The sequence below is a fragment of the Panicum virgatum genome, chromosome 2N (assembly GCF_016808335.1).
Source record: "Panicum virgatum strain AP13 chromosome 2N, P.virgatum_v5, whole genome shotgun sequence".
Taxonomy (NCBI): domain Eukaryota; kingdom Viridiplantae; phylum Streptophyta; class Magnoliopsida; order Poales; family Poaceae; genus Panicum; species Panicum virgatum.
The window spans coordinates 37,460,673-37,487,271 of record NC_053146.1 but is presented as its reverse complement, the minus strand read 5'-3'; the positions used below and the strand labels follow the sequence as shown (position 1 = coordinate 37,487,271).

Genomic DNA, 26,599 nt, shown 5'->3' with positions numbered 1-26,599 from the left:
TTTGCTCCAATAGAGGCACCTCACTTGCTCCAATCAAGTTAACACCTCACTTGCTCCTGTCTTTTTTTTGAGCAATTAGTGGCAGGTGCTCTGCCTATTCATTGATAGTAGAAGAGTCTAAAGTACAAAAACAACAGCCATCAGCAATTTGTCTGATGCGAGAAAGACCAAGAAAAACTAGTATGTACATCTATCTGTAACTGTACAAGGAAAACTCAGGAGATCTCCATTGAAGCAGCAGAAGAATCAGAAAGCTCTGGCTACATGTGGCTCCTAGAATATTCAGCAACAAAGGCGGGATCACAAAGGGTCTGAGCTTCATCGTAGGAAGGCTCTGCCTACCGGAAGCCAACTTCATCTGTTGGTAGGCTCTCCACCCGGAAGCACGAAGGCGGCTCTGCCGTCGAAAGAACCTTATACACTAAGTAGCTAGAAATTGAAAAGACTAACCGACTCTAGAGTGAGTTGGTGTGTCTTAGGTGTAGGTTCTCTTCATAGTGGGTATTAGGGTCACCTCGGTTCCCAACAGGAGATATACGAGGGTGTAGACTGTCCAGAGTCATCTCTTTGCCGTCCTTCAGGGAATTTGATGTTAGTTTGAGTACTTCATTTAACTTGGTGGCTTCTGGGGCATATGCTATCAGAGTTGCACAGCTCTCACGAACATCCTTAGGCACTGGCAATTGTCCCTGATAGTTGGATAAAGTTTTGCATGCTCGTTTTACAGCTGGTAACCCCATTGCAATTTTTCCATGACCATCCGGACACAATCCACATGCACTATAGTCAGGGAGACACCCCTTGATATGAAGCAGCGCCGGAGCCGATGCGTCTCTGTTGCTCAATCTCCATTTTGCGCTTCATCTCCAGCAGGACAGCCAGCGCGTCCTCAGGAAGCTCGTCGCTTGCCACCGCCTACATTGCCTCAATGTCAGTGATGGCTTGCACAGCGGCCTATTCGAAGCTGAGAAAGCTGTCAAAGCAGGCGCACGGTGCGTCAGGCCTTGCTGCCTTGCTTAGCTTGGAGAAGGTTCTGCGGTGATTAGCAATAGCAAAGGGTGTCGTCAGATCAAACTTTGGTAACCACTCACCATACTGCAAGCAAGCACCATTGCATTGTTCACAAATCAAGAAATCAATCACGTGTAGTCACGCACATGTAGATCATAACCACTCTTTCCGTGGCTGATACGATGTGCAGCGCCTCCACAGCCGCCTTCCACGCCCGCGCTCTCTGTTCTATGGCGTCCTGAATTCAGGACATACACAAAACCGTTTCAGACAAATGTGACTCAAGTCAAGATTGATGGTCATAGTTTACTGCTATGTTACCTCCCCAAGCAGATCGAGCTTCCATAGCTCTGGCACGCAAGCAGCTGTGGCCAAGCTGCCAAGCTCTTCAGAAAAAAGAGGTATGGGCTCTTCCTCCTTCCCCCATTTCCTCCTCTTGGGCGCTGGTGCAGAAGAGTCGCTCTTCTGCGCAACACACATCGCAAATTACTTTGGTACGGAAGTAAACAAGGGCGGGGCAATAATATTTTCAGTTGAGGCTGACCGTACAATGGGGAATGTCCTCTTTGGGATCTTGGGCGGCTTGCCACTGCTGACCCTTGTCTGGCTAGCCAGTAAGCTGCTGCGGGGACTGCTAGGGGTATTCTGCTGGGGGACCAACCACCATCCAACCCGGTGGGAAGAGCTTTGTTGCTTTGGGCACAAAACCACCCAGCGACGGCGCTCATGGTTTCCATCGAAACCGTGGGTGACTAGTTTTCTGGTTTGGGCTTCAAAACCAGAACCCAAGATTTGACTATGGCACATGGCGTCATCATAGAAGAAGCGTGGAAGCCAAGTTGGCTATAAGGCGTGGCGTGCGTCGGATCGAGTTACCGGCTTGTATCTTTCCGGCTTTGCCTCTACGGGCCTTCTAGTGTTAAGTCTAGTGTAGGGGTAGTCTAGTCTTTTGGTTTTTCTTGAGTCTGTAATACAAATAGAAGTGGAAACAGACTGGACGTGTTTCTCTATGGGGACCCCAACCCTTGTTCTTCGCCTTACCTATCAAAAAATGCAAGACAAATTGTATGTAATTAGAATATCTACATAGGCTTAGTCGTTATATTTTCCTCTTGTATGAAACCATAAGATTGAAAAAGAGTACACAAACAGATGATATTCAAGATGCTGAGACCCCAGGGGGTTTGTTAACAAACATTTGTCAACCATTTCTGAGCACTCCATTCCATGAACCAGAACAGTTCTCTGAAGTTCATCGAGGTGACATCAAAATGCGGTTGATTCCATTGCTATATTTTGTAGAGTAGCCTCTCAAAATTGCCTAGTTCGTTAATTTGCCATAGCATAAAAACAGTGCACAGAAAGAAAAGGTGTTGCATGCAGTAGGGTATTCCTTTTTTTTCTTCTGAGTTTCCTGAGGGAAATATTCAGAGTTACATCACATCTGAATAATGTATGTCCGAGTCTGATTGAGCAGCTTTGATATTTTTTCCTTCAAAATTTTGATAGAAGATTTTTACTATTACCATGGCACACTCTCCACAGTTGTTTTCGAGTTTTGTACATTTCAGATGAGCAGGAGCGGAATAAGACGAAAACACATAATAGACGCCATACAACTACGCAGAATATCGCGTCCGGCGACACCCACTTACAAGGAGGGCCCATCTGGCAGAGCAAACGGACGCGCCACACATAATGCATATAAGGAAAGATATCAGGGCCCACATGTCAGCCTGCCAGAGAATGATAAGGACGAGAGGCGGCCAGGTGGGGATAAAAAAGTTATGTGTATGTAGACGTTATATTAAATTATGAACATATGGAGATATTAATAATATAAATTTTGATTAATTGTGGTGTTAAATTTATTTATAAATTTTTAATATTAATGTTTCATATCTGTGGTTGTAGGTACAGCAGCAGCAGCAAAAATACAGTACAAGCTACTGTAGGATATTCTACAAGGAGGATATATATGGTGGTTTAGTTTTAGAATTTCATTGTCAGTTGTCACTTGGGCCGGGTCAGGTCTTCTTTACTTTTTCAAACATCTACATCCTGCTATATATGCAGAGGTCATCAGTGTTTTTCAAGACCATCACACCGAGTTGAAACTCAACAGAATAAACTCCATTTACCACTGTATCATTAGATTCCAACTGTGCCTAATGATTTCTAAAAAGAATGGCGAGGATCCGCAACCTGGAAAGCCCCGCAGGGACAGAGAAGAACCCCACAGTTGTCGCTATGTCTGGCTATTTGCTTAGCCTCGACGATTTGTGCGACCAATTGCATCAGCGTGTGAGAGATTTAATCCAGCGTGCTGAGGGAGCGGAGTCCCGTTGGCGTAGGGCTAAACTGGCCGTAGCCCAGGCAGAAGCCCGAGCAGCCAAAGCGGAAAGCCGCCTTGCCGTGGCCGAAGCGAACCTTAGGGAGCAGGCAGATCGCCACAGTCAACTCCTTAAGGCCGTGTGTGTATATATATATAATCTCTAAAAATGAGCTGTGTCATGGTGTTCTGTGCTTTCCGAAGCCGCCAAAATCTAATAGATAACCTCCGAAGGTCCTGAAGATAATTTGCGAAGCCCGATGACTTAGGAAATTCCGAAGCCCAAAAACTTGAATAAATTCCGAGGCTCAATAAATTCCGAAGCTCATTGAGATGCATTTTTAACCTCAATAAAATAATTCCGAAGCCCAATAAATAATCCGCGAAGTTCAAAGCGTGTGCTCCCGTGTTTAGCGAAGCCAAAAAATTTCCTTATACCTGCGAAGTTGTTAAGAAAGAGAAACAAATGATACTATTAGAGATATATTGTTGTATTTCCTTGTATTGAGTTTACTTGTACTCCAAGCCATACGGCAATATATAATAGAGGTCACCCCCTCCTTTGGGTGTGTGGTGTTTCCCAATTCTCTACATGGTATCACGAGTCCGGGCCAAACCCTAGGCCGGCCGTGCCCCTCTCCCCCCTCCGCTACCCTAACTCGCGCGGCAAACCCTGCCTGCGCGCCCACCCACCACCTGCCGCCGCCAACCCTAGGCTGTGGCACCTCCTCCTCACCCCTGCGCCGCCTCCCTGGTCGGCCCCTCCTCCCTGCACCCTCCCTGGTCGCTCCTCCTCCCTGGGCCCTCCCTGGTCGGCTGCAGCAGCATCAACAGATTGCATCTGCAACAATCTGTTGATGTCCTGTGTCACCAACGACGGTGACACCCTCGACGACTGTGACTCTCTCCTCGACGGCATCTCCTCCCTCTTCGTCGACGACACCCAGCCGCCGCCGATCCCCATGGCTGCGTACGCCGTCGTCTCCGTCTAGGCGCACGTCCCGATCAAGCTGGAACTCCGCTCCTCCAATTACACCAAGTGGAGCAGCTTCTTCGAGGCCATGTGCGGCAAGTTCGGCCTCCTCAGCCACATCAACAGCGCCCCTCCCTCTGATCCGCGCACTGATGCATGGAACGAGGCCGACTGTGCCGTCCGCAGCTGGCTCTATGGCTCCGTCACCGAGGACGTCCTCGACTTCACCATGGCCGCCAACCAGACAGCACGGGACCTTTGGGTCGCCATCTCCAACCACTTCCAGACGAACAAAGCTCCTCGTGCCATCTTCTTGAGTCATGCATTCCACGCAATAACTCAAGGGGATATGTCTGTCCACGAGTATGCCCAAGCCCTCAACAAGGCCGCTGATGCTCTTCGCGACGTCGACAAGCCTGTTGCCGATTCTGAGATGGTTCTCGCCCTTCTCGCTGGGGCTGATTCTCGCTACAACACCACTGGAGAGATCATCGCAGGAGACGCGACCATGACCTTCTCCAGGGCTGTAGATCGGCTTGCCCTCCAGGAGCTCCGCCTAGCAAATTAGTCAAAGGTGGCTGCCTCCTCCGCCATGATCGCCTCCTCCTCGGCTGGATGCGGCTCCTCCTGCCAATCTGCATCATCTTCGACCTCCGTCATGCAGCAGCGCCCTCCTCAGCAGCAGCAGCAGTAGAGCCCACCTCAGCAGGGCGGTCAGCAGCAGCAGCGTCGCAGGAGGGGCAGATGCTCCAACGGTGGCCAGCAGCAGCAGTCGCCTCGCACACCTAACCCTAGCGGTCCTTGGGTCTGCATCAACCCATGGGCTGCTTTCCAGGGTGCGCATGGTAGCAGCATTGGCGCACAATTCCAGCGCGGCGGTCAAGGCATTCTGGGCGCCCCTCCTCAGGCTCACGCGGCGATCACCTCCCCTCAGGAGCCAACTCAGTCCCCTTCGTGGGATCAGGCTGGCCTGATCGCTGCCCTCTAGCAGATGGCGCTCGAAGGCAATGCATGGGTGATGGATACTGGAGCTTCTACTCACATGCACTCCTCGGAAGGTATACTTCTCTCTCGCCTCCCAGCTGCTTCCTCTTCGATTACCATAGGCAATGGTGCACATATCCCTGTCACGTCCCGAGGTTCTTCCGTTCTAGCCACAAATACGTCTAGATTCATTCTGAACAACGTGCTTATCGTTCCATCCATTATTCGCAACTTACTTTCTGTTCACCAATTCACTCGCGATAATCGTTGTTCCATTGAATTTGACGCCTCTGGTTTTTCTGTTAAGGATATCCGGACGGGACGAGTGATCCTTCGCTGCGATAATACAGGCGACCTCTACACCATCCCATCAGTTGCCCCCGCAGCCGCAAAAGCCATGCTTGCCGCCTCTTCATCCTTGTGGCATCGTCGCCTTGGTCATCCTGGTCCAGCAGTCTTAGCTACTTTAAAACAGAACAATTTAGTTTCATGTAATAAAGTAGATCGCTCGCTTTGTCATGCATGTCAGCTTGGCAAGCACGCGCGTCTTCCGTTTGCTACTTCTACTTCTCAAACTACTTCACCTTTTGAGATAGTTCACTGTGATGTCTGGACCTCGCCGTTTGCTAGTATTTCTGGTTGTTCCTACTACTTGGTTTTGTTGGATGATTTTTCGCACTATTGTTGGACGTTCCCGCTTAAGCACAAATCCGATGTACATCAACATATCGTTGATTTTATTGCTTATGCTCGCACTCAGTTCGGCCTTCCCGTTAAGTGTTTTCAAGCCGATAATGGGACTGAGTTTGTTAACCACGCCATGCACACCACCCTGCGCGCAAATGGTGTTATCTTTCACCTCTCATGCCCTTACACCTCTCCACAGAATGGCAAGGCCGAACGCATCCTTCGAACTCTTAACAATTCAGTGCGAACCCTCCTCATCCATGCCTCTATGCCGCCCAAGTATTGGGCTGAGGCGATAGCAGCAACCACCAATCTGCTTAACCGGCGCCCCTCCTCCTCCATTAGTAACGCGATTCCCTATTTTCGCCTATATAATGCTTATCCCTCTTATGATCACTTGCGTGTCTTTGGTTGCTTGTGTTATCCTAACCTACAGGCCACCTCTTCACACAAGCTCGCTCCACGCTCGACCGCATGTGTCTTTTTGGGATATCCACCTGATCATAAGGGTTATCGCTGTTTTGATCTTACAACGCGTCGCACCATTATATCTAGACACGTTGTGTTTGATGAGTCCACCTTTCCTTTCGCTCGTGAGACTCATCCACCCACCACCAGCTCCTTTGATTTCTTACTCGGTCGTGATTTGGATATTGCACCTTTGTTTACTAATCATGCAGCTGGTGGCTTTCCTACGGCTGCTCCGTCTTCCATAGACGTTGAGCAACCGTGCTCGGCACCTGGTGGGAGCGGTGTTCAACCCCCACTAGGGCCCTCGGCGTCTTCTTCTCCGGGCGGGTGTGGTTTCGTGCCCCTGTCCGTTCCTTCGGCGTCTTCTTCTACGGGGGGGGGGGGGGGGGGGGGGACGGATTCCAGCCCACTTCCTGCGCCAGCAACAGCAGCTGATCCACCTGCGCCTCCTGGAGCGCCTGGTGCTGCTTCTGGTGCGCCTGCTGGTGCTTCTTCTGGGATGCCTGGAGCACCTGGTGCTGCTGTTCCTGCTCCTGGAGCGCCTCCTGGTGGTGCTGTACCTAGCGGGCGCTTCGGTCAAGTCTACACTCGCCGACCAGCTGCTGCTCCTACTACTACATCTGTTCCTGGACGCTTCGGTCAAGTGTACAGCCGCCGACCAGTTGTTGCTACGGTGCCCTCTTCGCAGCCTGGTCGCCCTCTTCGCGAGCTCCCTCTACCGCAGCTGCAGGGCCACTACCTAGGCCCTCTTCCGGCGCGGTCTTCAGAAGCACCTCCTAGAGAGCTTCCTCCACTTGAGCCTCCCCGACGTCCGATGAGTGGTTCTCCTCCACCGCCGGTCCTTCGCCGCATTACTCGACTCCAGTCTGGTACAATTCAGCCAGTTAGTTACAAGAATTTGTCTGCTGATCATGTTGTTGCTTCTCCCGTTCCGGCCAATTATCGCAGTGCACTTGCGGATCCTAATTGGCGAGCAGCTATGGCAGATGAGTTTCAGGCTCTGGTTGATAATGGTACTTGGCAACTTGTTCCTCGGCCTCCTGGAGCTAATGTGGTTACTAGCAAGTGGATTTTCAAGCATAAATTTCATTCAGATGGTTCTCTCGCACGTCATAAAGCTAGATGGGTTGTCCGTGGATTTTCTCAGCAGCATGGCATAGATTATGATGAGACTTTTAGTCCTGTGGTCAAGCCTGCCACCATTCGTACTGTTCTTAGCCTTGCTGTATCTCGTCATTGGCCTATTCGTCAGCTTGATGTGAAGAATGCCTTTCTGCATGGACATCTAGATGAGACAGTGTACTGCCAGCAGCCTCCTAGTTTTGCTGATCCTTCACATCCAGATTATGTTTGTCTTCTGCAGAAGTCGCTTTATGGGTTGAAGCAGGCTCCTCGGGCATGGTACCAGCGATTCGCTACATATATTCGTCAGTTGGGATTTGTTCCGTCAGTCTTCGACACTTCATTGTTTGTTTACAAGGATGGCGCCAGCACTGCTTACCTGCTTCTCTATGTCGATGACATTGTTCTCACTGCTTCGTCAACAGATTTGCTTCTCTCCATTATTGGTCGCCTTCATGCAGAGTTTGCTATGACTGATCTGGGTGGTCTACATCACTTTCTGGGGATTTCTGTCACTCGTACTTCAGAGGGTTTATTCTTGTCCCAGCGACAGTACGCCTCGGATCTGCTACAGCGCGCCGGTATGCGCGAGTGTCACTCTACCTTGACGCCAGTTGATAGTAAGTCCAAGCTGTCTACTATAGATGGTCCTCCGGTTGCGAATCCTTCAGAGTACAGGAGTATTGTTGGTGCACTGCAGTATCTCACTTTGACTCGTCCTGATTTGGCCTATGCTGTTCAGCAAGTCTGCTTGTTTATGCATGATCCGAGGGAACCACATCTTGCACTCGTCAAGCGGATTTTGCGTTATGTCAAGGGCACTCTGGACGCTGGTCTTTCTTTGGGAGTTGGCTCTGTCGACACACTCACCGCATATTCTGATGCTGATTGGGCTGGATGTCCTGATTCCCGACGATCCACCTCAGGCTACTATGTATATCTTGGAGATAATCTGGTGTCTTGGTCCTCTAAACGCCAGACTACAGTTTCTCGTTCCAGTGCTAAGGCTGAGTACCGGGCAGTGGCACACGTTGTTGCTGAGTGTTGTTGGCTCCGACAGTTGCTTCAGGAGCTTCATGTTCCCCTCGCCAAGGCTACCGTTGTTTATTGCGACAACGTTAGTGCTGTATATATGACTTCTAATCCCGTCCATCATCGTCGCACAAAGCACATAGAGATTGATATTCATTTTGTTCGCGAGAAGGTGGCTTTGGGAGAGATTCGGGTCTTGCATGTCCCGTCTTCTCATCAGTATGCTGACATCATGACTAAAGGACTTCCTGTCCAATTGTACACTAATTTTAGGACTAGTCTTGGTCTTCGTTTAGCTCCGCCTACGACTACGGGCGGGTATTAGAGATATATTGTTGTATTTCCTTGTATTGAGTTTACTTGTACTCTAAGCCATACGACAATATATAATAGAGGTCACCCCCCTCCTTTGGATGTGTGGTGTTTCCCAATTCTCTACAGATACTATTTTTCTCCCATGATTAGCGAAGCTAAAAAATTCATTGGCCGAAATGGTGTGAAAATACCCAAAATGTGAGTTTTAGACCTAACGGAGTGCATTGAAATCTTTCAAGTAGTATGTCTAGAGTCCTATTGTTCTATAACATTCAATCAAATGCACGCCGATACTAGTTTCCGCAACGGTCTCGGGTGCATCTAATAAATAAACAACTCAGCACACATACAGTAGTAAATTCAGAAAACATTACATCAAATAGAAGGTAAACAGAACGAGCTATCCTGCAAATTTCATCCCAAAACTTGTAGCCATTTATTCAGGAAAACAAGTGCGGCTACGAAATGGCATGGAACCACCCAAAACATGAGTTTTAGACTGAAATAGTGGATTGGGCATGTTCGTTGTGACAATACAAGAAATGGTTTCGGAGGCATAAACTCGTGCATTTGATGCACCCGATACTGATTTTCACAATGGGTCAGGTGCGGCAATGAAATGGCGTGAAACCACCCGAAACACGAGTTTTAGAGGTAAAGTATGTGGTGCGAAACCAAAGGGACGTTGTAGAGCACCGAATTGGTGTGAAAATACCCAAAATGTGAGTTTTGGACTTAAAGGAGTGCATTGAAATCTTTCAAGTAGTATGTCACCTACCAAAGCCCTCCTAAAAGAGACATTTAATGGGGTAGATTCTAGGACCGTTGCAACAGTAGCCTGTTTTCTACGAACAATATTGTACAGCGAAGGGTATTGATATTCAAAGGTTGAGTACCTAACCATGTATCTTCCCAAAACATAATTTGCTTTCCATATTTTATGTGAAACTTTCCTAAACCAAAAAATTGATCCTTTATAGCCATCAAACCCATCCAAAACTGAGAGTCACCAGCTTTTTTCTGTACTTGACTTAATGTCTTGTTTTTAAGATACTTGTTTCGCAACAAATCTTGCCACAACCCCTCTTCATTAACCAATTTAAACAACCATTTGCTTAACAAACATTTATTTTGGATATCACGATTTTGTATACCTAGACCGTTCATTACGGTCCGAAATGTTGTACATGGCATCCGCACATGGAACTATGTCAATCCGGGTGGAAACGAACCATGCTAGGGTGAAAATAGACGAAAAACGTGGGCTATAGGTCATGGGAGGCGAAAACATAGACCGAACGACCATTCGGTATGTAACCATGGACAAAAAATGGAAACGGCCCACAATGGAATGGAAACGGTTCATTTCGGTCGGAAATGTTGTACACGGCACCCGCACATGGAACTATGTCCATTCGGGTGCAAACGAACCATGGTAGGATGAAAATAGTTGAGAAACGATGGGAGTTCACGATCGCCGTGGACAGCTCTACCCAGACCCGCATTGCCTAACCTGACCCCATGACCTTGTTCCTCTCGTTTCAGTGTTGCTCACACGCCCGAGAATCGGAGCCCAACGCCACTGGAGTAACCTCGCCGCCGACGCACCAGACCCACCACCGCCGGTGAGAGTGGTTTTGCGCCATTTCGGTGAAGCACCCGACCCATTACGGAGACTAGTATCGGGGTGCATTTGATTGACCGTTTCAGAATAGTAGGACTCTAGACATACTACTTGAAAGATTTCAATGCACTTCTTTGTGTCCAAAACTCATATTTTGGGTATTTTCACACCGTTTCGATGCTCTAAAACGTCCGTTTGGTTTTGCACCACAAAATTTAGGTCTAAAACTTATGTGTTTGGGTGGTTTCACGCCATTTCGTTGCTCCACCTGACCATTGTGAAAATCAGTATCGGGGTGCATTTAATGCACGAGTTTATGCCTCCGAAACAATTTCTTGTTTTGTCGCAATGAACATGCCCAATCCACTATTTTAGGTCTAAAACCCATGTTTTGGGTGGTTCCAAAAAATTGCACCGAACTTCTATTATGTTCAGGCATCTGCATTCACCAACTTGATGTATTATTTGAGCCTTCTATTTTGTAATGACAATTATTGCTTGCACTTGCATGCACAAACTTGTCCTACATTGATCTTGTCATTCTTTGTCGATGCAGCTATAAGAGCAAGTGCCCAAGCAACTGTTGTAACAGGTAAGATTATTCGACATAATTCTTGCTCCGTCACACTATGGAAAGGTTATGGTTTCAGATGTAGCGCATCTACGTTAATTAACTCCCTATGGCTTGCTGGGCGGCGAACATCGGCTTCTGAGTCTCGCTGCAGGGATTCAGATCTAGCTTCTACTCAATCACTCGAAGCCAGTCGTTTGCTTCTAAAGGCTCGTCTGCTTGAAGAAGGTTGGCGGACGAGTCTCCAGAAAATCCGCATAAGTGACAATGCCAGCCGCTTCGGTGATTGAGTTGCTAGACATTAGAATGCCTTGACTTGCATTTGCCGTAGAGGAGGTTGTGGCACACTCGTCCAATGTGAACTGCCTCAAGATTGGAAGGAAGACCTCGCGGATTCTTGTCACCGGAGGAGAGGACCATAAGGTCAATATCTGGGCTATTGGGAAGCGCAGCTCGATACTGGTAAGACTTATTTGCCTAGCGCTGTCTATACGCGTGGGCTGAATGTAAAATGTCTAATTTCTTCAAAGTAACGGCGCCGGAGGCACGACCCGGCCAATTAAGGCCAGGAGCGCATCGCCGGCAGAAGGGTCGAGTAGGTCGGTGCTCGCCGGAAGGCGGACCGGCCGACCCGGCCCAAGGTCCAACTACGAGCTTTTTAACTGCAACATGCTATTGGAGCTGGAATTACCGCGACTGCTGGCACCAGACTTGCCCTCCAATGGATCCTCGTTAAGGGATTTAGATTGTACTCATTCTAATTACCAGACACTAACGCGCCCGGTATTGTTATTTATTGTCACTACCTCCCCGTGTCAGGATTGGGTAATTTGCGCGCCTGCTGCCTTCCTTGGATGTGGTAGCCGTTTCTCAGGCTCCCTCTCCGGTATGATATGGTGTAGTAGCCTTTAAGAGTATATTTAGACATTAAATTTTTACTTGCAGTATGTATTAATTCACAAGAAATAAACATCATCTCAAAATGCTAGTGCAAAATGAATCAATTGGTACGATATTACAACATTAATATAACTTCACTGGCTGTTAGTATAGAGGTACAATTCATGGCACATCAAGACTTTGCTACAGAAAAAGCATGGAAGATTATGGTGGACAACCAAGAAGAGCTTTAATTCATACAGATAACTTGTCAAAAGAAACCCTTTTTCGGCTAAGTTGCTATTAGATTCTTTTTATAGAGATCTATATGGTTGTATGGAATCCCTGTAAAGAATTTGCAACATGAACAGTTACACCATAGTCAATCCACCAAGCACTAGTGGAAAATTCTAAATACAGAGATTCATCTATGTACGTTACATAATCTTTACCTTTCTGGAGGAAGTGCTTTAGGAACTCCACACAGTCCCTCTTGTGGTGCCCCTCCTTGTTGCACCACATGCAGGTGCCATAAGGCACACTAGGCTGCTGCTGGTGGTGCTGGTACTTAAGCTGGTCCTTTGCCATGACGCTTAGGAGGAGAGGCACTGGAAGAGGACTGTCCCTATTGAGCTCCCTGTGAACCTTGTCCGCCTTGACCTGGCTTCTTGAATGCCTGTTTTGAATTGGCATTCTTCTTCTTCAGCTTCTGCTGGGTCAAGTTGACAGATTCACCTCTGCCTTTCTGCCTTTCTTCCTCCTGGACACACTGTGCCATCAGCTGATCAAGAGTCCAATTGCTAGCCACTGTGTTGTTATAGGCAATATGAAATGCCTCAAACTCTTTTGGCAAGGACTCCATAATCACCTGTACTATGAACTCGTCGGGGAGGGGTGCATTAAAGTACTTATTTAGCCTTCCTGCCACAGCAGTCATCGAAATGGGCACCTACGTTCTCATCGATTTATTATGAGCAGGTGGCTCTGTTGCACCCGCCCAACTGACTAGCCTCCGATGAAACTGAGGAATTTTTGCCCAAACATGTTCCACATGTCTAGAAGGACCATATAGGGAAGATTCATCTGGCGCTCATCCATGTAGGGCGATAGACAGGGCCTGAGAGCCCCGAATACCTTCCCCGTGCAGTTTAAAGCCTATAACTCATGCTACAGGATCCAAAATCGGGAGTTCTCGGTCCCGTTGGAATGGATTGATTGAACAAGGACCGAAGCTCGGATTTTCCGGTGATGTACTCTTGCATACCTTTTATTTTTTTCCTAACCCCCGAGTGCATGCAGTTTGTTCAAATGTGTGCAGGAGGAGATCTCATGGAGAAAACACTCACGGAAGCCACCCAACTCTTACAAAAAATCAGCAAGGGTGCGGCCATTCCTCACCTTGTAGGTATGAAAGACCTGGATTTTCATATTCAAAGGTGCCATACTGATTCTGGAACCCATAGTTCCACCCCTCTCTACCATCTATAACCAGGGTAACCCAATCCTTTCCATCTTTTACGCTAAAGTAAAATGTTCCCTCTTACGCTAATGTGAAAATCATCATATCAGTCCCAAAAACGGAGCTTATGTCCAATACATGTCCTCTGACAAAGTTTCAAAGTATTTTGTATCCAGCTGCATATTATTGGCCATCATGCACTTCCGTTAGAGGGCAATTGAGATTCCATGTAACGTAGTTCTGAAGGAAAAATAGAATAAGTTAAGAATGTTAGACTATAAAGTATATGAAAAGAAGTAGGGTAAGTATATTGTGCTTCTCTTACAAATATCTGTGCTCCTTCATAGAACTCAATGGTGGGCTCTTCATTGCATTCATGTGTTATGTATAAAGGGACCTTGGGGTTCGGTTTTGACCAGCGCCCTGGAGTACAGACTATTGGCGGCGGCTCCTCAGGGATCCCTCCTGCAGCAGGCAGCAAAGCAAGCACGACAAATGTGAAAATATGATGAAAAGCATCAAATATCAACAGAAAAATGGCGTCAGTTATGAAATGAGTAAAGAACACATGAGCAATCACGTGTCATCTTTTTTGGTAGCAAAAAGAATGTATTCTCTATTCAGGTAGCAGAAGCGAATACTCAGGTTATGCTGTGAAAACATATGGATTTGTTAATAAATATAAACTGCCTAACAAAATTAACGGTTGACCATAATCAAGACGAATAAAAAACAAGATACTTATAGTTGGGTTGGTGAAAAGGTCATTACCAACAATCTGTACTTGCTCTCCAATTTCTTCAGTCATCTTGGTGTAGTGAACCCCAGTCATCCTGGTCAAATGGTTCTTCAATCGAGACAATGGGGTACTCGCTCAAAAATGACTTGTACATGTTTTTCAAGCTTTGTCCAGATATCTTCTGTGAACCATCATTGTTCTAGAAAAAAAAGGACAGACCCAGTGCTGGTAGCTCCCACGTGAGTGGGGTCTGGGGAAGGAATAACTAAGGCAAGCCTTTCCCCAGCATGCAGAGAGGCTGACTCGAACCCAGGACCTTTTGGCTCAGTGGGGTGACTTTAACCACTGCGCCAGGCCTGTCCTTTTTATCATTGTTCTAGAGAAACAGAAAATATAATTACAAACTGGAACCGAACCAAGTTCATAAACTATACAAAACTAGTGAGGTGACCCGCGCATTTGCGCGGCTAGTACTGATATTCTATATATATCTTGCATTTTATTTATCTAATTATTATTCATAAACTTAAATCTTTCTCATCACATGCTACTTGCTTCAGTAATCAAGAGTGCTTCTCCGCTGCTAGTGCAATGGTGTCTCCTTTTGCCTACATCTTTCTTTGTCAGTGATGTGGCCGCATGGTACGCGCACAGTCCTAATTCTGTCACGACTACCTATCTCCTCGATGTTATCTACTACCATTCGTTGTAGTAGTAGTAACATATTTCTTATCTGCCAGCCCTTGTAGTAATGCTGCCCACTACTCAGTTTAACTGAATCAGTTGTTCTTTTGCTAGCTTCCCTACTTTATGATCTTGTTGGTCGTCTGTTGTTACTATTTTAATTCTGTCATCTGTTGCATGACGCCATGCCTCCATGGCCTAGTTTCTGTTGGGGAACAATCGATCCAAGTTTCTTGTTTTTTGGAAGCCAACAAATCTCCATAGTGCAGAGCACAAGATTCTGTTCAGAATTTTCAGCAACCTATGTTCATGTTAAATCCTGATGAACTTACTATACCAATCATGACCTGATCGATATTGTCCTGGTTCTTGAACTGCTTGTGGTGTTAATTTTTTTGAGCTTGTGGCGTTAATTATGAGGTGCGGTAGTATCTTGTAGCAATATCAACAACAAACCTTTGGAGGGTGGTAATCTTATATAGTGCAAAGCCTAGAATTATCTTATTTATTTTGACTAATAATAATATAATCGTGAAGGTGCATTTGAGATTTTGGTATATAATAAGATATACGTGTGGTAAAACATGTTAATTGTTTGTGTAACTAGTATCCTATAGGTATGCACGATATGTAGCTTGATATGCAAAACAATGGATGGATTTATATTTATAAATAGAAATATATTTTAATAGCACTGGTGGGTAATTTATAAACATATATATGGGTATTTTAGGCTAATTTTTTCATAATCGCAATGGTGGGTAATTTTTATTTTTATTTTTTCTCCGATTAACGTGGGAATTTCGAGCCCTTGAGAGCGAATGTGGAGGCTCCGTTTGTTGGTCAAATAATAAGATAATGGATGAAAGGAACAGTGAGACAACCTCCTCCTTGAAGTTGAGGTCCTTGTCATTGTCGAATTCAGAAGCAGCAACATTGATCCCAACGACAACCTAGCATTCAGATAGTAACAAGGATCAACAAACCAAAATTTACATTTCGAAACACAATGCTCCCTCTGTTTTGCTATGTTTCTGACGGCCTCGAGAGCTTCCAAAATTTTGTCCATAGAAGAGTGTAGTTATTGCAATATTTCCACTTCTGACTCCTAATTAAATTCTCCAAAAGAAGAGAAATGGTTTCCTTATGTTATTTAATAGAGGTATGGCGGATCATTTCACATCATTTTGTTCTTCGAACCCATATTTTCTTTAGTTAGTGTGCATGGTGTGCTATGTGCAAATATAGTGAAACAGATGGAGTAATAATATCAAGAAGACAAACCTTTCCAATGTATCCAGCCTTCTCAATTGCGGTCCTTAGGAGCTCAAGTCCTTCCTTCTTTTCCTAGAAATCAAGAAAGAGGGAAAATATTAAATCAACTACAACATTAATACTAGTTTCCCATGATGAACCTAAAGAAATACAAAAGTGCTCTGATGCCTTCATATCTCCGAGACATCTGGAGAGAAAAGGATGCTCCCGCACGTTAAGATCATGGGCTAACATGAATGTTCGGAGCAGAAACACCGTCATCACCAACATTGGTGGCATCCTGCTCATACTTCTTCTCGATAACAGACTGCAGAAATAACAAAATATGTATAACTTTGATATAACTGACAGTCTACAAACAAGACAACCAAATGACAACATGAAAAAGATGAGAATTGCCTTCAGGATGTGGTCGATTTCAACACCCATCTTCATACCCTCCTTGAATGAGGCAGCTCCGGTAGGCAAGATCATGAAATCCTGTATATGTATAGCACATAATTAGCATTGCATGTGAATAAAACAAGATAAGGTGTCAACACTAAGTTGATAGATTTGCCTGCATAGCAAGCTTGTTTCCAGAATGGAAACCACCATTGATGACACGAAATGCAGGAACATGCAAAACTAATTGCTTGTTGCCAGCAAGATCAGCAATGTGCTGCAAACAAAACACTCAAATTCATGAGAACATTAATATTTAATAGGAAAATAGATTATAGTTAGCATTAATAACTTACAGACCTTGTAAAGAGGAATTTCCTTGATGCTAGCTCCAGCTTTGCAAACAGCTAGTGACACAGCCAAGATGGCATTAGCACCAAGCTGAATACATCAGACAGTAAAGCAAAAATTAAATATATTTGGCACCAATTTTGCAAATCAAATGTAAGAATGCTTTCTTATAAATGATATCAATCACTCATGTATACCTTTTGCTCGCACCATCCCCACTCATTCTTAGTGCCATCAAGCTGCTGAACCATAAAGTTGTCAATCTCAGTCTTTGTTGTAGGGTTCTGCAGAACAACAGTACAGGTAATTAATAATATACTTAACCTCAAATTATAACTGAACCATGGGATAAGAGGACAACAGGGCACAAACCTTGCCAACAAGAGCAGGTCCAATGATAGAGTTCACATTGTTAACAGCCTGAGTCAAGTAAAAGGAATGTAAGTATATAGATAAATATTGCCTAAAAAAGCATATACTTACTAAATCTATTAATCCAGCAAATGATGTAGTGTCCATCTACCATGATAGTGCAGAAAGCTATGAATCACCGATACTTCAAAATGGGTGCCGTACCCGTATCCGATACGGCCCGATACGGCGGAAGATACGAAAACATTTTGCAGGTGCCACTGATGTTCCACAATCTACTAAATTTAAGATTAGCTGATTCAACTAGAAAGTGTGATGGCACACGTTCAGCAAGTTCCTTTATATTAGTTGGCAAACACTCTGAGAAGGAACACAAAAAAGAGAAGAATACGTTTTAGTTTAGAAAATGGAAGGGACCATATTAACAGCAAACAGAAGCATGTTCATATAAAGCACGGCACTGGTTCTACATTGTCCAGCAGACAAAAACTCCAAAGCTCAAGACACTACAGCTAAGGTATAATACAGAAACAGCAGCTCATCTTTTAAATAAGCAGAAATGAGGACAGTTGTATCTCACATAAGAAAAATAGTAAATTCACCTGCATACATATAACAGAGAACAAATTACAACGAATGACGTGCACAATGGGAAAATATTACACTACCTATAAAGGCCTAGACATTTAATAACAATGCAACTACCAAACCAATAAAATGAAGGTAAAATAACATGCAAGCTTTGGGGCAAACCTTGGAAAATCCCTTGCCAGGTAGTCAGATCCACCCTACCAACCAATAATAATACGCTATGATGACAATGCAGCAGTTATCATTGATCAAAAAGGAAATCCAAAAGGAACTCGAGTTTTTGGCGCGATTGCCGAAGAATTGAGAGAATTGAATTTTACGAAAATAGTTTCATTAGCTCCTGAAGTATTATAAACACTAGTAGACGAGATATAGATCAAAGAAAAATTAGTAGATTGTGTCTCACGTATATGCTTTAAAATCTAAAATTAAAAGAAAAAGGAAAACATGTTGATTATAGAAAAATTATGAGGAACCTAGAATTAGAGTTTTAGGGGCAAGGACACTATTGCTGATTTACTAACCTCTATAAGAAACGCAGACACGAATAAAAAAGGAAACTATATTTCGTCAAACAATGGAGTTCCCAACAACCTTTCGGAAAAACAAAATGATCTCTACTTCTTATCTATCTTACCATTTTGTTATCCAAGCAAATACAGTACCTGACATATAGCCTAAACATACACTGAACTGTAAAAACTAAAAAGAGTTTACCATTAGGCAATGCATTGCTACTGATGAGACATGGCACAGACCTGTTTGTTGCTTATTATACCTCAGTTGATTCAGGTGTTTATTCATTGGACAGCACCTAGTTGTTAATTTCTAAAGTTGGAACAATTCGGGATTAACACCAAACCTAGTGAAATCAGGTTAATCACTCAAAGAACCGTAATAAGCATTTTTTAAGTAAACACAAACCATCATAATAAACAAGCTTTGCACAATTTGAGAAACACGTTCAACTGAATTCAACGGGATAGGATTGTCGTCAGCTGAGTTAACTATTAGACATAGCATAGTATCTATTCAAGCTAGACATTAGCACAGTACATCACTACATCCTGCACTCTATTTCTCAGTGTTCTGAAAAAACCCAGTCCATGTCTGAATGAGAGTCAGTTTACTTCACATATATCCATGCTATTTGCCTTGTTTAGCATTTATAAAGACACTGACTGATAAGTGTTACATGACTTTGGGCTATTCAGTTTCCACTTTCCAGGTTCCCTTTTCTAATGTGTGACTTAGAAGTACTTAACTGTATCAGAAAAGAAGTTAAAATCATTGATGCATAGAAGTAAGCTTATAAAAAGTGAATTGGTTTCTTGTACCAGTTTCGATCAACCAATTGATGCTATTTCAGAGGAGAGATATATTGATGTACCATTCGTTCCTATACAATGTTACAGTACAGAGTAAAAACTTCAAGAATAATTCAAACATTATATCCAAAAAATATCTGTAAGAAATCCAGATACGAAATAAATTTCACAAATCTAATAAATTACGAGTTCACTATGCAGAATATTGTGGTTACTGATGCACAGAATTTGACTTCATTTACAAAGTCATGTCAAACACGCAGCATAGATTCAAACTAATAAAACATAACCATCTAGAACATGTAACCACACCAATTCCCAAACAGCCAAGGTCAGTGTGGCCCAAAACGTTAATGAGAGATCATCAATGCCAAGGAAGCAATTACCTGATCGTTGGAGCTGCTGCGCCCGCCGCCTGTGGAACCCGTAGAGCGGGAGGAGACCAACACCAGGTCGTTGAGGGAGACGGCGCTGCCGCGGGTGATGCGGTGATGCCCACGTCACGGGGATCCATCACTCCATAAGAGAAAGGGGATTTGCGCTGCAGATTAGCAAATTTGAGGAGAATTTGTAGAACAAAATTGGAGAAACGCGATCATGAACTGCGAACTAAATGCTGCACAAATACTCGCAGAAAGTTGCAGAGCTCGGGGTTCGAATTGGATCAAGCAGTCGAGGCACAGAAAAAGGAGATACGTCGACTGCTATTATTTCACAAAAACATCGCACGGACAAGAGGTTGTTGGGAAACGGGGTAGGCTACGCTAGCATCACTACCGCATATACCTAAGATACTTGCGAGTAGAAGATCATAGATCGTTACCACTAGACGCGCAGCGCAGCGGAAGAAGTCGCGCGTCGACGTAGAGGAAGTAGTCGATCACGTCCCACGAACCGAGCTCCTCGTACTTGATCCCAGTAGCCGATCAGCGCAGCAGTCGCAGCAGCGCCTCCACGGAGTCCACACGTACGGGGATGAAACGCCGGGCGTCGGTGTGCTAGCACCGCACGCACGGCAAGGGCGGCGGCCGAGAGAGAGAGGGAGGGGCGGCAGCTAGGAGGTGGCGCGGCTCACAGGGTTTCGCCCCCCTAGCCCCTCCCTCGTATATATAGGGCGTACTAATGTGCTTCTATCTCATAGGCCTATTAGTAACTCTAATCCCTCTTGGATCAATATCCTTTTGGGCCTTTAAACCGTATTGTGATGATGGGCTCTTGGGCATATCACCAACAATCTCCCACTTGCACTAGAAACAATCATACATGCAAGCTTTCCAACATTCCAAACCCCTTAAGTGTGTGACCCGTTAGGTTCATGTGTAGGTGGTCGTGATCGGAAATCATTTCCGAATCACAAGTCAATAGCGGCACCTAGCAGGGCATAGTGACTCAGAAATACACATAAAGATCATATCGGCCGAACCTTAGATATACTCATACACCGATCCCTTTGCCACACGATATCAGTCAAGCTCAAAGCGGGATGCGTGCCACCTTTGTGATAGCTCGACCATTCTCTCGATCTAATAGTGGATTCTATTCATAACTAACCTTTAGTCATCATCATTAACTCTTTAATCACTTTGGCATGGCCATGCACTTTCAAATCCAACTATCTCGAGGGGCCCAGAGATATCTCTCCCGTTATCTAGGAGGGGCAAATTCCATCTTGATCCGCTCACATCCCATTCCATGTTTCATGACACACCTGTAAGCTACTTTTGTAACTACCCAGTCACGGAGTAGCGTTTAGTAGCCCCAAGATGCACCACTACACACAGTGAGAAACAATGGCGATCTCAGGTCTAAGGATACAGTAGGTATAACACTCAAGAACAACTGATGGCACATACAAAATAACAATCCCAACATTGTCTTGGAGTGGGTCAATCCAACACCATGTTCACCAACATGTGTCCACATCATTAATCCGATATCTCCATATCCATGATCCGTGAAACATGATCATCAATTAATGCATGTGCTAGTCTCAACGTCGTTGTTGTCCCACACAACGACATAAACTAGGGATAATTTAGAATCATATCATTGTCAACAAAGAGTTTCACGAACAAGTCACATACTTGATAATCAATGTAAAATAATCATCCATGGAACAAATAACAATTATTTATCATTACATAAACATACTCATGACACAAAAATCTCCCACGCACACTAGAATCACTGATGTAAGTATCTAATACCCATAGATCTCATGTGCGCCTCATGCTTTGGTTGTGGGAGAGGCTTCGTCAACGGATCAGCAACGTTTGAATCCGTGTGCACCTTGCAAACCTTCACATCACCTCTCTCAACAAAGTTACGGATGAGGTGATACTTCCGCAGTATATGTCTGGACTTCTTAGTTGTTCTAGGCTCCTTTGCTAGTGCAACGGCACCACTATTATCACAATAGAGGTCCACTAGACTGGACGCACTAGGAACAACACCCAAGTCAGAAACAAACTTTCTGATCCAAACAGCTTGTTTTGCAGCTTCGGAAGCTGCAATATACTCGGCCTCTGTCGTCGAATCAGCCACCGTATCTTGCTTGGAACTCTTCCAGCTCACTGCCCCACCATTGAGGCAGAAAACAAAATCGGATTGCGATTTGGAGTCATCTTTGTCTGTTTGAAAACTAGCATCGGTGTAACCCTTTACAAGGAGCTCATCTTCGCCTCCAAATATTAGGAACATATACTTAGTTCTTCTCAAGTACTTAAGGATACTCTTTACAATTGTCCAGTGAGCTTCACCGAAATCTGACTGATACCTGCTCGTAACACTTAGAGGAAAGGAAACATCTGGGCGCGTGCAAAGCATAGCATACATGATCGACCCTATGGCTGAAGCATAAGGAATCGTACTCATCCTCTTTTGCACATCAGGTGTCGTAGCACACTGACTCTTGCTTAGAGTAATGCCATGTGACATTGGCAAGAAACAGTTCTTGGAATCTTGCATATTGAACCGATTCAATATCTTGTCAATGTACGTGTCTTGGCTTAATCCAATTAGCCTTTTTGATCTATCTCTATAGATCCTAATACCCAGAATGTAAGCCGCCTCTCCTAAATCCTTCATCGAAAAACTCTTTTTCAATGAGGTTTTAACGGCTTCAAGTATTGGAATATCATTTCCGATCAATAATATGTCATCCACATATAGGACCAGAAACACAAGTGCGCTCCCACTAGCCTTTTTTAAACACAGGGCTCATCTTCATTCTTGATGAAACCAAACCGTTTGACTACTTCATCAAAATGAATATTCCAACTCCGAGATGCTTGCTTCAATCCATAGATGGACCTCTGAAGCTTACATATTTTCCCAGCATTTTTAGGATCGACAAAACCTTCAGGCTGTGTCATATACACATCCTCACTTAGATGTCCATTAAGGAAAGCGGTTTTGACATCCATTTGCCATATCTCATAGTCATAATATGCGGCAATTGCTAGGAGAATCCGAACAGACTTTAGCATTGCGACGGGCGAAAATGTTTCCTCATAGTCAACACCTTGAATTTGTCGGAAACCTTTCGCCACCAATCGTGCCTTATAGATGTGAACATTTCCATCCATGTCTAATTTTTTCTTAAAAATCCACTTACAGTCGACAGGTCTCACACTGTCAATTTGATCGACCAAGTTCCAAACTTGATTATCATTTGTAGCAACGAGTGAAATTTTAGTCCGTTCCTGAAAAAATTGAGGTGTTCCTACAAATCATTTTTGTAGCAGTGAGATGAGTATTCAATGTATACCCCTAGAAGTAAATAATCTTCTTTCTTTTCTATGTTCACCAATAGCCAATTCCTAAAGCTCCATGCATACATGTACCCAAATTTTCTTACATCTATTTTTCCCATCACATGTCGTGTACGGGTTCACAAATTCACTATTGTAACTCGCAAGGTACAATCTTCTCCTCTGGTTATTATTACCCTCTTAGAACCTGACTCATGTTAACTTTTTTTCTCTCCTTTCTTTTGATAATAATTGTTCCCTGCAAGCTACTGATATTAAGCTGTGATTCTCCGTGGTTATTCCAATTGTTTTTTTATAGTTGTTTTCATGCTCCCTAAATTGCACACCCATAATCTGTTTGGTAAAGTTTTGGATCCTAAAAAGGGTTTACCATTGCCTTTAATAGTGAAACCACTTTTGTGGATGGATGTATTGTTAGTGTTTGTAGCTCATTAAGCATTTTTCCATGATAGCTAAACTATAAAATATATATTATCTCTCACGAATGCATGCATATTTGATATGTATGGTGACATACAACATTTATGTATACTTTGAGTTAGCTTTTTTTATAATTATTAATAGTACCCGGAGTACGTAATTCAGACTCACATATATGACACTTTCTGATATTTATTATAATGGCACATGTGGCAATTTAGATATAGATTTAAGAGCTTATTATAGATTAATTTCAATAATGGTGCATGTTAGTAAACTAATTGGATGCAGATTTCAGGGGTAATTATAGAGGTGGGTAATTTAGATAAATCTAGGATGTTTTAGTTATATTTCACAATAATATATATTGGTAAGTTAGACACAAATTTAAGGGTTACTTTATTTTAGTTTTACAATGGTAAAAGTAGGTAATTTAGGTACAAATTAGGTCCAGTACTTATTATTGTCAACGCTGATTACAGTATACCAAATTGACAGCTGATTGTTTCTATTTTTGTGAGAATTTCAATAATTTATATTTGTTTCTAGCGAGTCTTGTGAGGATTAAGGCTATGCGCCCAATTAGTAACGTAAGATTGTGTCATCATGTTTTGAAAATCTATTGGGTAAACGTAATTGAAGTTATATAGTCTTTCTTATCCATGGTCCTAGCATAGTCAACTACATCTAAATATGGCTCTAGAAACCATACTATCACAATCTACCTCAACATCAAATGTAACATGAAAAGATATAGGACATTAATAGGACTCCTCTACTAATTATAACTCAATTGTTTTTTATAGACTATTGCTTTTTAAATCGTTATGTTCCTAACAAAACAAAGTTCTAACATTGTCGACTCTTTTTATCTCTATAAAGTATAGATCGACTTGCAAAGCCCAAGCTTTTTCTCCTTGACAATGTCGGCAACAACTGGGTCATCGGAGCAAACACATCTAGAAAATTCCACACTAATACCGGGCGGGAACCCCCAATTAGTACCGGTCTTCCGCCCGATACTGGCCCGTCAGTACTAAATGCGGGCACTTTTAGTACCGGTCGGAGCGACCGGTACTAAATGAGTATTTAATACCGGTCGGTGTTACCGACCGGTACTAAATCACTCATCATGTCTAGCTTTTTTCTTTTCCTTTTTTCTCACTTTCTTTTTCTTTTCTTTTCACTTTCTTTTCCTTTTCTTTTCGACACGGCGCCGGCCGCCACTACACTCACAATCACATCGCATTCACAATCACATAAATCACAAAAAATTCACAATCACATGAACTTGTTACAGATTTCACATGAAGTAGTTATGAATTTCACTAGAATACATGAATCACAATCACAGATTTCACGAACAAGTTAGAGTTTCAAAACAATCAAAAAATTCACAATCACATAATCACATCACATGGAGCCCCTTGCATGCCCCCCTCGCGCCGCCCTTGATCTGCTCCCTGGAGGCCAGGGAAGCCCCCTTGCGCCGCCTGGAGGCCGGGGAAGCCCCCCTCGCGCCACCTGGAGGCCGGTGAAGCCCCCTTGCGCCGCCCTCTGCTCCCTGGAGGCCGGGGAAGGCCCCCGCGCGTTGGCAGCCAAGGTCCCTTGGTGGCCGGCGGTGGCCTCTGTGCCACCCATGCGCCGGCGGTGGCTGGGGGAGAAGGTCCCCACGCACCGGCAGCCTCGCTCCCATGGTTGTCCTCCGCGCCGGCGGTGGCCGGCAGTGCCGCGGCCTTGGTGGCCGGCAGCCTCCGCGCCACCCGCGCGCCGCCGCCGGCCGGGGAAGGCCTCTGCGCCCCCTCTGCGCCGGTAGCCGCCCCTCGTGCCGCCCCTGTGCCCTGGCGGCCTGCGCTCGCCGGCATCCCGCGCCTTCCATGGCCGGATCGAGGCCGAAAGTGGAGAGGGAAGAGAGGAGGGTGGGAGGAAGGAGCTGAGAGGGAGAGGAGATGGGCGTTGGATGGATAAGGCTGGTGGGGAGAGGATCAGAGGAGATAAAAAGTGGGTGGACTGTCGGTGGCGGTTGATGTTTGTACCAGATTGTTTTTTGGTCCGGTACTAATTTGAGAACCTATGTACCCGACTCAAACTACTAGACGGTACTAAATTTCTTCTATGCAATTTAGTACCAGTTGGAGCCATCAACCGGTACTAAATTGCCTTCCGGGAGTTGGAGGACATGTGTTTCATACTCTTACCCGTTACTAAATGCTCACTGAGATACTATTTTATACGATCGATACTAAAATCATATGTTAGTACCGGCTGAAAACATAGCCGGTACAAACGCCAGGGACGAATGACCCTTTTTCTAGTTGTGAAAGATCTGGTGGATACAGTCGTACCGCCGCTACTATATAGCCCGCGATGCCTTGTCCTCTTCTTTCTCAGCCTAATCATGCTCCAGTGCCAATGTTTTCCAGGACAATTTGATACAGTCAGTTGCCCTCCAAAACCTTTGGTAAAGCAACCGTGCGTCTTGTGGGAGAGCAAGGGCCAACCAAAAAGCTAGTATGGACACCAGCCTGCAGGAGCGAATTGATCCAGCCCAGGAAGCAAAATAGCACAGCTGCAAACATAAATTTGCTGCCTGGCCGCTATCTATCGGGACATGAACAAGATTGCTGGTGGTTCAAAAAATCAAAAATCTTGAAAATGTTACAGGAAAGAATGTTAGCTGGACCAAACAAATGCCATAGGTCGCCACGAAGAAGCTCCTCAGTCCTCACACCTGCTTGCCGCATCCAGATTCCCGGCCATGCTTCCAGCCCCTGCTTGCCGCACTTCCTCGCCGCACATGCTGCGGCCGCTCGCCGCATCTTATAGCACCCACTCAGCACACAAGCCTCCTCGCCCACAAACCAGCCTGCCATTAGCGCTGCTGGAGTGAGAATCAGAAATGAGACAACGTGATGCCAATGGGATAAGGTACTGGAAGACAAGGACAAATCCATGCTACTGCAGATTTGGAGCAAAATGAGCTGCAGCGGCATATTTCCTGATTTCTCTATCTGTAGCGGGGTAGAGGAGCTCCTCTATTTATTGCGCGGCCCGCCCCGGCCGCCGACGGGGTCCTCCGCTGCCGCATCCTGGGAGGAGCTCCGCCCGCCAACCTTCGATGCCTCACCCATGCCGCCCAGAGCTATCGTCAGGGATGGACTGGGTGAAGAGGGAGAAGAGAAGAAAGCAGGGGAGGAGAAAATGAGAGGAGAGGAGAGCGAC

At 44.8% G+C, this 26,599-nt stretch overlaps 1 protein-coding gene and 1 pseudogene across 1 annotated transcript; one reads left to right on the top strand and one right to left on the bottom strand.

Annotated features, from left to right (window-relative positions):
- The first annotated feature begins 4,404 nt into the window (after positions 1-4,404).
- Positions 4,405-4,884, top strand: LOC120662569. The gene has a single exon (XM_039941691.1). It carries the CDS (start codon positions 4,405-4,407, stop codon positions 4,882-4,884), a length of 480 nt encoding a protein of 159 aa, XP_039797625.1.
- A 7,742-nt stretch (positions 4,885-12,626) lies between these two features.
- Positions 12,627-25,242, bottom strand: LOC120662567 (annotated as a pseudogene).
- Positions 25,243-26,599: the final 1,357 nt, after the last annotated feature.